The sequence below is a fragment of the Bufo bufo genome, chromosome 1, assembly GCF_905171765.1.
Source record: "Bufo bufo chromosome 1, aBufBuf1.1, whole genome shotgun sequence".
Taxonomy (NCBI): Eukaryota; Metazoa; Chordata; class Amphibia; order Anura; family Bufonidae; genus Bufo; species Bufo bufo.
Genome location: NC_053389.1, coordinates 764419722 through 764434246, shown reverse-complemented (window position 1 = coordinate 764434246; position 14525 = coordinate 764419722). Strand labels below are relative to the sequence as shown.

The 14525-nt window shown below is 43.0% G+C and overlaps 1 protein-coding gene across 1 annotated transcript in view; it reads right to left on the bottom strand.

Moving 5' to 3' along the window:
* Positions 1-14525, bottom strand: part of LOC120986237 (perlucin-like protein) — a 42928-nt gene that overhangs the window by 2322 nt on the left and 26081 nt on the right. The window contains exons 5-8 of the mRNA XM_040414693.1: positions 14027-14074; positions 12269-12310; positions 10749-10912; positions 8389-8498 (exon numbers count right to left, since the gene is read on the bottom strand). Of these exons, the coding sequence (XP_040270627.1) occupies positions 8389-8498; positions 10749-10912; positions 12269-12310; positions 14027-14074 (364 nt within the window). The remainder of the gene's footprint in view (positions 1-8388; positions 8499-10748; positions 10913-12268; positions 12311-14026; positions 14075-14525) is intronic.

Here is a 14525-nt window from a genome sequence, read left to right as displayed (position 1 = left end):
CTCCTCCCTGTAACGTGTCAGTTAGTTGCATTTTCATGCAACTTCCTCATTTTAGGGGTTAAAGGAAGTGTTTTGTGACCTGAAACTCACTGGCTCAATACAGCATTTCTACTCTGGCACGTGACACACATAGATAAGGGGGGGGGGAGGCAGGCACAAGTGGGATCCGGAGGAAAATCCCATCAGTGGACCGTCAAAAAAGGAAACAATCAGGCGTGAATAGTTTGAACAACAGTACCGAAAGGTGGTGTACCGTTAGATAGGTAAACTTAGAATGCGCATCAGTACAGGATGAAGTTAAATTATGGTAAAACCAAGGGATATAGTAATATAAAATCAGTGTACACTCACTTCACAGGGGGGTAGTCAACAGGATAAACTCAAGACACCTGAGACTTTGAACCCCCCTGGCCAGGATCGCACGTTGGAATGTTAGAAATTGATGGCAGCCCACGCCTGGAGGCTTCTGGTCAATCACTTTATTGTAAACAATATATGGCCCAACGCGTTTCGGGAGTCTGGATGCCCCCTTCTTCAGGAGTGATACAAAGGTCCATACATACAAATAATCATAGGAAAAATAATAATAAATGATAATAAATAAAATGAAAAGTAAATATATGATATAAATCCTTCTGACATCAAGCTATAGGGGTTTGAACAGCGCATATGAAAAGCGCAGGGTACATAGCTTCAAGAATAGTATGATAATGATGATAATATATAAAATGAAAAGCAGGAATAATATAATATAAAAAAACTTTTGACATCAAGCCTTGGAAATTTAAACAGCACATGTAAAAAGCGCAGGGTACATAGGAGTAGTACATTGTACAACAAGACTAATGAGTATAAATGGTCCCTAAATATATAGTACTCTTGGGTATCCTTTTATAATGTCCACAGAGCTAGAGGACACGTGCAAAGTGTGCGGGATGTTTCAACCAAAATTGAACCCCCCCCTTCCGGTTCTAAAGTTCACCATAAAATTTATAAAAATGAGAGATTCCATATATCATAATATAAATACAACAAGAGGGGATTGTACCATCTCCTCCTACCTATGGATAAGCATCCGTTTGTGGGGACATCGCTGGATGATCTAATGGGGGATCTAAATTACGTATCGGGCCGTGCGTTCCAGCGCAATCTTCTTACTGTATTAGGGCTTTGAGCTCCACTGAGGGATAACACGTCCTCATGCTTTCCTTGTGCGTTCCACCGAGGAGAGCCACACCCCCCACATTTCCTTCGTGATATGGCGATGCGTTCCAAAGTGGAACACATCGCTCATATCTTTCTCTGGCCACCTGCTTTATTTCTATAAGGCCGCCCTCATGTTCAATTATTTTAAAAAAGAGGGTGGTAATTGGAGGGGACTGTTTATATCACCTACTCAGGAGTATATATACAGAAATAGATATATTAACTAACGTATCCAAAACAATCTTATAAATAGATATAAACTAATTTAAATCGATAAAATCGATAAAACTCTATATAAGTTAATATATATAAGAATAAAAACTATACAGTTGCAAGAAAAAGTATGTGAACCCTTTTGAATGATATGGATTTCTGCACAAATTGGTCATAAAATGTGATCTGATCTTCATCTAAGTCACAACAATAGACAATCACAGTCTGCTTAAACTAATAACACACAAAGAATTAAATGTTACCATGTTTTTATTGAATACACCATGTAAACATTCACAGTGCAGGTAGAAAAGTATGTGAACCCTTGGATTTAATAACGGGTTGAACCTCCTTTGGCAGCAATAACTTCAACCAAACCTTTCCTGTAGTTGCAGATCAGACGTGCACAACGGTCAGGAATAATTCTTGACCATTCCTATTTACAGAACTGTTTCAGTTCAGCAATATTCTTGGGATGTCTGGTGTGAATCGCTTTCTTGAGGTCATGCCACAGCATCTCAATCGGGTTGAGGTCAGGACTCTGACTAGGCCACTCCATAAGGCGTATTTTCTTCTGTTTAAGCCATTCTGTTGTTGATTTACTTCTATGCTTTGGGTCGTTGTCCTGTTGCAACACCCATCTTCTGTTGAGTTTCAGCTGGTGGACAGATGGCATTAAGTTCTCCTGCAAAATGTCTTGATAAACTTGGGAATTAATTTTTCCTTCGATGATAGCAATCCGTCCAGGCCCTGACTCAGCAAAGCAGCCCAAAACCATGATGCCCCCACCATCATACTTCACAGTTGGGATGAGGTTTTGATGTTGGTGTGCTGTGCCTCTTTTTCTCCACACATAGTGTTGTGTGTTTCTTTCAAACAACTCAACTTTGGTGTCATCTGTCCAGAGAATATTTTGCCAGTACTGCTGTGGAACATCCAGCTGCTCTTGTGCAAACTGTAAACGTGCAGCAATGTTTTTTTTTGGACAGCAGTGGCTTCATCTGTGGTATCCTCCCATGAAATCCATTCTTGTTTAGTGTTTTACGTATCATAGATTTGCTAACAGGGATGTTAGCATATGCCAGAGACTTTTGTAAGTCTTTAGCTGACACTCTAGGATTCTTCCTCTCCTTATTGAGCAGTCTGAGCTGTGCTCTTGCAGTCATTGGCCACTCCTAGGGAGAGTAGCAGCAGTGCTGAACTTTCTCCATTTATAGACAATTTGTCTTACCGTGGACTGATGAACAGCAAGGCTTTTGGAGATACTTTTATAACCCTTTCCAGCTTTATGCAAGTCAACAATTCTTAATCGTAGGTCTTCTGGGAGCTCTTTTGTGCGAGGCATCATTCACATCAGGCAATGCTTCTTGTGAAAAGCAAACCCAGAACTGGTGTGTGTTTTATAGGGCAGGGCAGCTGTAACCAACACCTCCAATCTCATCTCATTGATTGGACTCCAGTTGGCTGACACCTCACTCCAATTAGCTCTTGGAGATGTCATTAGTCTAGGGGTTCACATACTTTTTCCACCTGCACTGTGAATGTTTACATGGTGTGTTCAATAAAAACATGGTAACATTTAATTCTCTGTGTGTTATTAGTTTAAGCAGACTGTGATTGTCTATTGTTGTCACCTAGATGAAGATCAGATCACATTTTATGACCAATTTGTGCAGAAATCCATATTATTCCAAAGGGTTCACATACTTGTTCTTGCAACTGTATATGGAATATCCTGTCTTAAAAATGGGTATGCCGAGGCATATATAAAAAGAATATAAGAATATAGAAAGTAAAAAATTAAATTAAGGGATATCCATATCTTAATCTATAGATGACAAAAAAAAAAAAATATATATATATATATATATATAGCCTCTGGTGTAATATAATAAAATTAATAATGTATAGGCTTATAAATATCCATATTTTTTAAAACAATAAAAGATGAATATATAAAATAAAATATATTTTAAAAGATATATATAGAGAATATGTATCCCTGTCTACACTACATTGCCGGTTGTTGATTGGATAATCCGTATTCTATTATGGTGAAGAAACAGCATATAGAATATGTACCTCAGTCAGCACTCTGTTGTCTATATTCCTTCGGAGACAGGATTTTTCGTATAGAATAGACCAATTAGTAATTGGTGTACTCTAATGATTCATTGAGGCCAAAAGGCGTCTGGGTATTAAAGTGAAAAATCCAATACATTTCTTTGCGACACAGGGACTGATAGGATTGTGTATCACATTCAATCGGAGTAACTCGTAGGCCTGAAGGGTCCCCATCATGAGATATTGCAAAATGTCAGGAAACACTGTGGGGTATTACTTTCCTGGTGATATTAGAACGATGTTCATTCATCCTTTCACGCAAAGATTGAGTTGTATGCCAAACGCAGAGGAGATTACAGGGGCACTGCAGGAGATAAATAGCGTTGGTGGTCCCACAGTACATTGATGGTGAGACCAACACCACTGGAAGGAATTGTGATCTCCTTTACGCCGTGCGTAATCATATTACAGCATTTACATCTGTTTGTTTTACACTTCGAAATCCTTGTTTTTTTTTTGCCGCACGGTTTTCCATGATACCTTTTTACGTTTGGAGCGTGAAGGGGCTAAAAGATTTTTCAGGGTCTTCGCTCTTCGGAAGATAATAATGGGGGCTGGAAGGCTTAATTTGCCCAGGATGGTATCTTTCATTAAAATCGACCAATTTTTTTGTTAAAGTTTTTCTGATCAGAGCATGTTGGGGGTTAAATCTAGTAACCAGACTGAGGTATTGGAGTGCACTCTTACTTTCGTCCGTGGGCATTTTAGTTTTAGGTAGTAGATTTTCTTTTTGGGAGACTTTGGAGATTCTTCTAGTTGAATCCTCCAGTAGTCTCCTTGGGTATCTCTTTTCTCAAAATCTATTCTTGAGTAAGTCTATCTGATTTTTCATAGTTCGATCGTCAGAACAATTCCTCCTGATCCTCTTCATTTGACTATAGGGGATATTGTGCTTCCACTTCGGGTAGTGACAGCTTTTTTAATCTAAGTAACTATTGGCGTCCACGCACTTGAAGTGGGTCTTGGTAATTACTTTCTATTTTTTATGGTAAGATGTAGATCCAAAAAGACTACTTCTATGGGGTCATACTCTAGGGTAAATGACAGGTTCTAGTCATTTGAATCAATCATCTTGATGAACTGACAAAGTTCATCAATTTCTCCCTGCCAGATGAAGATGATATCGTCGATGAATCGACAATAAAACTAAATTTTAGGATGTGACAGCAGACCAAATTTATCCTCAAAGACACCCATGAAAAGGTTAGCATATGATGGTGCAAATTTGGCGCCCATTGCCGTCCCTTGGACCTGAATATACTGTACAGTCGTGGCCAAAAGTTTTGAGAATAACACAAAAATTTGTTTTCACAACGTTTGCTGCTAAACTGCTTTTAGATCTTTGTTTCAGTTGTTTCTGTGATGTAGTGAAATATAATTACACGCACTTCATACGTTTCAAAGGCTTTTATCGACAATTACATGACATTTATGCAAAGAGTCAGTATTTGCAGTGTTGGCCCTTCTTTTTCAGGACCTCTGCAATTCGACTGGGCATGCTCTCAATCAACTTCTGGGCCAATTCCTGACTGATAGCAACCCATTCTTTCATAATCACTTCTTGGAGTTTGTCAGAATTACTGGGTTTTTGTTTGTCCACCCGCCTCTTGAGGATTGACCACAAGTTCTCAATGGGATTAAGATCTGGGGAGTTTCCAGGCCATGGACCCAAAATGTCAACGTTTTGGTCCCCGAGCCACTTAGTTATCACTTTTGCCTTATGGCTCCATCGTGCTGGAAAATGTATTGTTCTTCACCAAACTGTTGTTGGATTGTTGGAAGAAGTAGCTGTTGGAGGGTGCTTTGGTACCATTCTTTATTCATGGCTGTGTTTTTGGGCAAAATTGTGAGTGAGCCCACTCCCTTGGATGAGAAGCAACCCCACACAAGAATGGTCTCAGGATGCTTTACTGTTGGCATGACACAGGACTGATAGTAGCGCTCACCTTTTCTTCTCCGGACAAGCCTTTTTCCAGATGCCCCAAACAATCGGAAAGAGGCTTCATCAGAGAATATGACTTTGCCCCAGTCCTCAGCAGTCCATTCACCATACTTTCTGCAGAAGATCAATCTGTCCCTGATGTTTTTTTTGGAGATAAGTGGCTTCTTTGCTGCCCTTCTTGACACCAGGCCATCTTCCAAAAGTCTTCGCCTCACTGTGCGTGCAGATGCGCTCACACCTGCCTGCTGCCATTCCTGAGCAAGCTCTGCACTGGTGCCACTCCGATCCCGCAGGTGAATCCTCTTTAGGAGACGATCCTGGCGCTTGCTGGACTTTCTTGGACGCCCTGAAGCCTTCTTAACAAGAATTGAACCTCTTTCCTTGAAGTTCTTGATGATCCTATAAATTGTTGATTGAGGTGCAATCTTAGTAGCCACAATATCCTTGCCTGTGAAGCCATTTTTATGCAACGCAATGATGGCTGCATGCGTTTCTTTGCAGGTCACCATGGTTAACAATTGAAGAACAATGATTTCAAGCATCACCCTCCTTTTAACATGTCAAGTCTGCCATTTTAACCCAATCAGCCTGACATAATGATCTCCAGCCTTGTGCTCGTCAACATTCTCACCTGAGTTAACAAGATGATTACTGAAATGATCTCAGCAGGTCCTTTAATGACAGCAATGAAATGCAGTGGAAAGTTTTTTTTTGGGATTAAGTTAATTTTCAGGGCAAAGAAGGACTATGCAATTCATCTGATCACTCTTCATAACATTCTGGAGTATATGCAAATTGCTATTATAAAAACTTAAGCAGCAACTTTTCCAATTTCCAATATTTATGTCATTCTCAAAACTTTTGGCCACGACTGTAGAAGGTGTCAGTGAATATAAAGTAGTTGTGTTGGAGTATAAACTCAATGGCCATCAGGCTAAAGTCCTTTTGGCATTCTGGCATATGGGGGTCTTGGGAGAGTGCATGTGAGATGGCTGCAATCCCTAGTTCATGTTTAATATTACTGTGTAAGGCAGAAACCTCTAATGTTACCCATACATAATCCTCCTCCCATTGTAAAAGCTCAAGTGATGGTATAAGGTGGGATGTATCTCTAGTGTAGGATGGGAGCATAGAGACATACTTCGGTAAATAGCTATCCACATATGCCGATAGGTTGGATATCAGGCAACCCACTCCCGAGATGGGCAAAAAATAAAAACGGGAAATGGACGTGTGTGGAGTTTTCAGAAATGATCTTTCTTTTTTTATCAATGATCCCTAGTTCATAACCTGAGTATATCAAATCAGAGAGGGATTTTTTAAAACACTTAGTGGGGTCTTCTTTTAGTGACTTATAATAATCAGGGTCTGATAATCAGGGTCTGATAATGATTCCGCTAAGTAGTCATTGGAGTCCATAACCACAACACCCCCACCCTTATCTGCACTCTTAATAACAATAGCTTTATTCTTCATGAGGTTTTTCAAGGCTAATGTTTCGTTGTAGCTAAGATTGTTTTTAAAAGAGGTTTCATCATAGTCTTTTTTGGTTTTAGTAGATGGATGGAGCCCTGCCCACCCGCTTCATTCGTGAATACTACTAGTAGGGCAGCACTGGGGCCTGATAGATCCTGGACTAACCACATGTGATTTAGCTGAGATGAGCGCTCGGATGGGGCCCGGCATAAAGTACAGTTGCAGTGTCCGGCTCAATTACATGCGAAGACGGGGCCAGTGGGAGACAATACTGGGGGCAGTGGGGGACATTACGGGGGGCAGTGGGGGACATTATTGGGGGCAGTGGGGGACATTACCGGGGGCAGTGGAAAGATACTACTGTGGGCGCTATTATTATTACCAGAGACCAGGGGTTTAACGATCGTGATCGCAGAGTGTGCGGCCAGGACCGGCGGGGGGGGGGGGGGGGTCACCCGATCCAAAGTTTGCCCTGAGGCCCATAGAACTCTAGTTACGCCACTGGGTGGAGAATTATAGATGACAGAATATGGTGATGTGAAGAAATTTTTTCTTTTTTTCAAAGATAAAAGTTTTAAAACAGGGATGTTCAACCTGCGGACCTCCAGATGTTGCAAAACCACAACTCCCAGCATACTCTAATAGCTGAGGGCAGATTGATTGGGGAACGCTTGATTTAAGAAAAAAAAAAAAAAGGACAAGGCCGCAACATAACAAAATGATATAAAAGAGAAAGGGTCTGAAGACTTTCCGAATGCATTGTAAAATTTGTATCACTGCATAGAAGGTATGAATGAATTGCTAGCAGTTTGCAATAAAGGTCCAGATGGGTTGTTACCAGTTGGGGGGGTGTCCCTACACAGTCTGACATTGGCAGCACTGATTGGATAGTGGCAGACTGTGCAGGGACACAACCCTAACTGGTAACATTCAGGTGGACCTTCATTGCAAACTGCTCGCGATTCATTCATAATTTATAGCGGGAACAATAAAGGAATAGTACAACATAGAGTCATAAGAATAGATGCTCCAGAATTATTATTACAAGAGGGGTGCAAGTATTTACTAAAACAGATATGACTGGGGAGGTGACAGCTCCTCTTTAAATACCTGTTAACTGTAGCAAATACTGACAAAGTTAGAGATTAAAGGGGTTCTCTGGGCTTTTACTATTGATGAGCTATCCTCAGGATAGACCATCAATATCAGATTAGTGGGGGTCCGACACCCGGCACCGCCGCCGAACAGCTGTATGAGGAGATCGAGCACGCAGTGTGCACGTGCCGCCTCCCTTCTCTCTTCCTGTTCACAGCTGCTGTCTGTGGCAAAGACCATAAACTCCTTCGTAGGAGGACCCATAACATAGGACAATCCCTTTAAGGACATTCATTTACTCCCTTAGCAGGTTGTACCTTTACTTTTTTTACCTGTATGTCAGAGGTGAACCATCTGTCCATTCCCACATGTCAACATCGTCAGGATTTCGTTTCAGCCCTAGCCAGTATCTTCCTTGTTTTATGAATGGCAATAGAGAAGACTGGAAATAAATAAAATAAATACAAATTATGGTGACTTAAAGACGACCTTTCACCAGGATACATGTATTGAAATAGTTATATTACCTTACAGTGCGGCCCCCAGTGATGTCTTTGCGCTTTTTTTTTTTTTTCAAAGGACGCCCCCTTCCGTCCCCTGATGAGGCGATTCGGTTCAACTAGGCGGGGACTTGAATTTGTCCTGGGCGCGGTTATCTTCTCCCTGGCTGCGAGCGCATCCAATCAGAGCGCCCCGCTCTTAGCCAGGGAGAAGTTGCTCAAGTTCTCACGAGAATCGCAGCTCCTTCTCCCGCGAGAACTTGAGCTCCTTCTCCCTGGCTAAGAGCGGGGCGCTCTGATTGGATGCTCGCAGCCAGGGAGAAAATAACTGCGCCCAGGACAAATTCAAGTCCCCGCCTAGTTGAACCGAATCGCCTCATTAGCATATGAGGCACCAAAACAAAGGGGGACCACAGCGGACGAAAGGGGGGTCCTTTGAAAAAAATTAAGCGGAAAGACATCACTGGGGGCCGCACTGTAAGTAATATAACTATTTCAATACATGCATCCTGGTGAAAGATCCTCTTTAAAGGGGTTGTCTTATCTCATACATTGGGGGCATATCAGTTTCTCAGAAACGGAGCTCGCAAAGAGAAGGAGTGCGGACTGTACATGCGCGGACGGCCTCCATTCATTTCTATGGGACTGCTGAAAATAGCCGAGAGCTTGCTCGGCTTCTTCTGTCATCCCTATAGAAGTGAATAGAATGGGGGCTGCATTTGCACAGTGCACTTCCCTTTCATTTCAATGGGGCTTCCGAAAATAGATCGGCTATTTTCGGCACTCCCATGGAAATAATTAGAGGGCAGCCGCGCATGGGCGTTGTGCCCTCCTTTACTTTGAGGGCTCCATTCTAAAGATAGGTACGAATACCGGAGGTGAGACCTGCACCTATCAGACATGGGGGCATACCCTAGTGATATGCCCCCAATGTATGAGATGGGACAACCCCTTTACGGGCCTTTTACATGGGCTGAGGATCGGCAGTTATTCTGAAATAATGGGGGTCTGAGGGTCATTTACAAACAGATACATACCACTTTTGTGGAGTACTGTATATCTGGCGCAGATTCTGTTTCACACCATGTTGCGGCAGAATCTGCGACTTCTTCTCCGCTCACGCCAAGTCTAAAAAGGGGCGGGGTGTGGACAGGGAAGGGGACGGGCCAACAGGTTGGGTCTCATTCATCATTTTTTACGCCTGGTTTAGGCATAGAAAATGGTCTAAATGTAAGACAGCTCGAAAGCTATCTTAGATTTAAAATTGGCGGTGGATATGCCGAAGTTACAGATGTAGCAGAGATAAAATAGACTCTGATAACACATGGCACGCTGTTATCTTGGTTATCTCATGACAAAAGCTATTGAAATTTAGCTAACTTTTTCTTGCCATTCTTTACTTACCGCGTTAACCATCAAGTTTAGCTCGGCGCCTCTACATAACTTCGGCGGATCCACCGCCAGCGCAGGGGCTAAATAAGACCGGCGTCAAACACTGATCTTAATAAATGTGCTCCAATGTTCCTAAATATGCATTGTCCTGCCGATCACCTGACAAATGAGCAAACGCTCTTTCATCGGGTGATCGCATCTTTTATGCGGCGCATCGCCATCTGTCCACAAACAATGAATCTGTTTGAGGACAAACAGCCACAATGGTCTCCATACAGAGGAAAGAATCTACACCGCAGGGCAGGATACAGATGGATATTGTTGCAGAATATTTCTGCATTGTTTAAAGAAATCTCATCCATTTTGTGGCTTCTGTGAATGCTGCAGGTTTTCTGTACGCAATTCTGCTGCGGAAAATCCGCAGCATATATGATATCAGGCAATTGGGAATTATGGAACTGTCTGAGAAACATTCTTTGTTGCCTCTGGCACCCACTTACGGCGCAGCTTCTATTTCTTCAAGTGTTCTTGAAAAATGAAAGCCGTGCTGTGATTGGTTGCTTTCGGCAAATTATTACAATTTCTGTTTTACCCAGTTTTCAGGAATCTGCCCCACTACGTTTGGGGCTACATGGCACTAACAGAGGTGGTCATATTAGCAAAGTTCTTTCCACATATGCGTTGTGATTCCATTTACAACTGTAGTGCCAGATACCGACGGATACAGTCGAGGTGTCTATGTGATGGAATATTTGAAAGGCCTCGGTGATGGTCGTGACCTTCAGGCTTACAGGACTTACCATTTCAAAGCTGTTTTTAATTGCGAGGAGGATCCCATTACGCTCTGCACACATATCTTTGCTCCTTTCCCATGTTTCACTTTTTGTTGAGAAGTAATAACAGCTGGATTTAATCAGTTTCCATCCAGCAGGACATTTTGTGCAGGTTCCTTCTGTGATGTCCACTATGGAGGAGAAAATATGTGAGGCCTAAGAAAGACATGGAAACTGGGAGCTATGATACACACGATTACCTACTTGGGCTTCTTTCACACTCGTTGTATAGTTCCGGCAAAAAACATCCTGCCGAAACTCTTTGGTTCCAGGTGTTGCCTTCCAGCCCCATTGACTTCAATCGGGTCCAGTGGAGATCTGGCCACTCTCCAGCAAATATGGCAGGATTTGGCCGGACAAAAAGCATTGCATACAATGTCTGATCCAGAGAGCTCCGGCAGAGAATTATACAGCGAGTGTGAAAGTAGCCTTATGGATATTATTTGATCTAGGAACTCAAGTGGTTAGTATTGACATCTCTAACCAAAAAGATCCACAGTTGCCAACAGTCACCTAGAGCCATCGACCTGTGTTTAGTGAAGGCCCCACCTCTAGGACTTCTATACTCTCTGCAGGACCTCAGCAATGTTCAAACACATGTCGCCAAATCTAGTATGGTAACACAGCCCATTCAAGGTTGAGTTTCAGAACCAGACACATCAACAGGTCATACTTGCTAACTGCTCCAGAAGGTCCGGGAGGCTCCCAGAAAAAGAGGAGAAGTTTCTCGGCACTCTCAGAGGAGCTGGAAAATCTCCCAGGCACCGCACTGAGGGCCACAGCACCCAAAGAAGCATTAAGGGGATGGGGCACCTCACAAATATGGGACCTGTAAAATGGTGAAAGGGGGTGTGGTCCGGAAAAAAGAGTGTGGCAGTGCATGAAGAACTTTCATCGGTGCATTTTATACACCACACCCTTCTATCCCCTGGATCCCACTTGTGAAAAGTTGGCAAGTATAGTCTAGGTGGGACCCCATCAATCACATGTTGATGCCCAGGCCTAAGACCATAAATGTATAGACTCTGAGAAAGCCGTTTAATATCAATAGGAGTTAAAGAGACCTGCTGTACAAGTGATACATATTCAGACTAAGGGGGCATTCCCATTTCAATTGGGCTGCAAAAGAATGTGCTGTCTGCAACCATATATCATTCCCCGGCCAAGTAAAAAAAAAAAATTTGTGGACAAGAATAGGCATTTCTCAAACGGACAGAACGTGCTGATCCGCAAAATGCAGAACGCACACAACAGTTATCCATGTTTTGCAGATCCGCATTTTGCGGGCCTCAAAATGGATAGGGTCATGTGAATGTCATCTAATAGAAGCCAGACACTTTCTACAGCTGTTCCTCCCAAGTAGGTAAAGATCTTCAGAGTGGAGTAATGATCACCTCAGAAGGCAGCCATAAATGACTTTATCTTAAGGATGAAACTGATATACTCCAGTAGTTCAGAGCGGCAGAGACAAGTATTACGAACATTACCTCTATCTTTTATCTTTGACAGATCGCCCATGATGTTGGAAACTGAAAACAGATATCAGAAAATTAACTTTCAGGGTGGTCGTAACCCCTGGACATGAGCAGTGTATACTGTGATTAATGGAGTTTTCCCATCTAATAAATCTCATTAATTATTGGGGCTCTGAGGGGTGACTGCCACCTCACCAGGGGGTGAGTGAATAAAGAGGTGGTCGCACACGTGTGCTTGGCTTTCTTCATTCATGTTTATAGGATTTCCAAAACTCGAATGGAGGGAGCTACCATCTCTTAAAGGGGTCCTACAGTTATTTTAAACTGATGATCTATCCTCTGGATAGATCATCAGCATCTGATCGGCGGGGGTCCGACACCCGGGACCCCCGCCGATCAGCTGTTTGAGAAAGCAGCAGCGCTGGCAGTAGCACCGCAGCCTTCTCGCTGTTTACCGCTGGCCCAGTGACATCACGACTAGTATCACTGGCCTGGGCGCAGCTAAGCTCTGTTCACTTGAATGGAGCTTAGCCCCACCCAGGCCAGTGATACTAGTCGTGACGTCACTGGGCCTGTGGTAAATGGCGAGAAGGCCGCGACGCTACTGCCAGCGCCGCTGCCTTCTCAAAAAGCTGATCGGCGGGGGTCCCGGGTGTTGGACCCCCGCTGATCAGATGCTGATGATCTATCCAGAGGATAGATCATCAGTTTAAACAAACTGCAGAACTCCTTTAATGCAATCTGTCACTGGATGCACAGAATATAGACCAATATGCTTAAAACCCATCCTTCCAATTCCTGCATCGTCCCCTGCTATCATTACAGCACGCCGGCACACAGTGGAGGCATGGTGGCTGAAGCTGGAGAGGACGGGAGTGGTGGTGGCAATGAGGGTGGTCATAGTTCTCGCACCATTTCTTCCTTAGGAGAACATCCTGGGGGCTTCTGTCTGGTGGTGGCTGGGTGCCCTAATGGGGGTCTGGTCTGAGTTCTGATATGGGGGTCTAGAGGTCTAATGGGAGTCTGAGAGGTCTAATGGGGGTCTGGTCTGAGGTCTGAGAAGTCTAATTGGGGTCTGGTCTGAGGTCTGAGATGGGGGGGTCTCATCAGAGGTTTGATATGGGGGTATGATCTGAGGATCTGTTATGGGGGTCTGATCTGAAAGGTAAGGGGGTATTTTTTTTTGCACTGATTCACATTATAAGGGGGTAGTTTTTGTACTGGCACACATTATAAGGAGAAGAATTAGTACTGAGGGGCTATGGGGAACATGATTATTTCTATTGGTGGGACTTTGGGGAGCACTGAGGGAAGGGGGAGGCAAGCTGGGGACTTTTTTGCAGTGTCCGTGAAAAAAAATTAAATGTGTCTGTAATTTTTTGGAGGTTGGTAGTACTTCAGCAGGTCACTTTGATTGTAATTCTCAGCATGTAAGACACACAGTAATGTGTTCAGTACTAGCATCTGATCTTTAGTTATCCAATGTGTCCGTGATTTTTGGATAAATTGCCCAGAAAAAATAAATATTTACATTGCCAACCCTGGTGGGACCAGACCATCATCCTAGCAACTACACTAAAGAGCTGCCAGTTAACTCCTTGCTGCCTATACACAACCATTTGGGATACATAGTGCAAAGAAAAAGACTACTTTAACCATTTAAGTACTTTGACAATAAATAACAATATTAACTCTTTAGCAGTGATCCTCGGGGGTCACTGCACAATTATGATATATTGTATATGTAGACCTTAGTGTTTGGATAATTACCTGATTTCCAGAGCTCAGAGACATCGTTTTTAATAACTGGATCTGAAACTGGGGATAAGGAACAATGAATAGAGCTTTTCAGTTCCTGGTTTGTATTTCAGGATCGAAAGCACAATATCAACATTGGCACATTGGACCAGACGTATCAAACATAGTGAATTCCAATTTAAGCTGTCTGATTTGGTTTGGATGCAGAGATTAATTCGACCTGAATTTAAAGTGTTCTGTCTCTATGTCTCTTTCTCTCTTTCATCACTTCTTGTGATGCAGCGTCCATTTTAGCTGGGCAAGACGTGCAGCCGTATTGGTCAGCACTTCTAGGGCTCATGCACATGCCTGTGGTTTTGGTCCGCATCTGATCTGGGGACAAGGATAGGACATTTCTGAAGGAGAAAAAAATGACAGCAGGCTCTCAGCTGGGATCTGCGTTTTGCAGATCCACGATTTGTGGACTGCAAAAACGGCAAAGACCCTGTGCATGAGCCCTTAGCCTGATGCC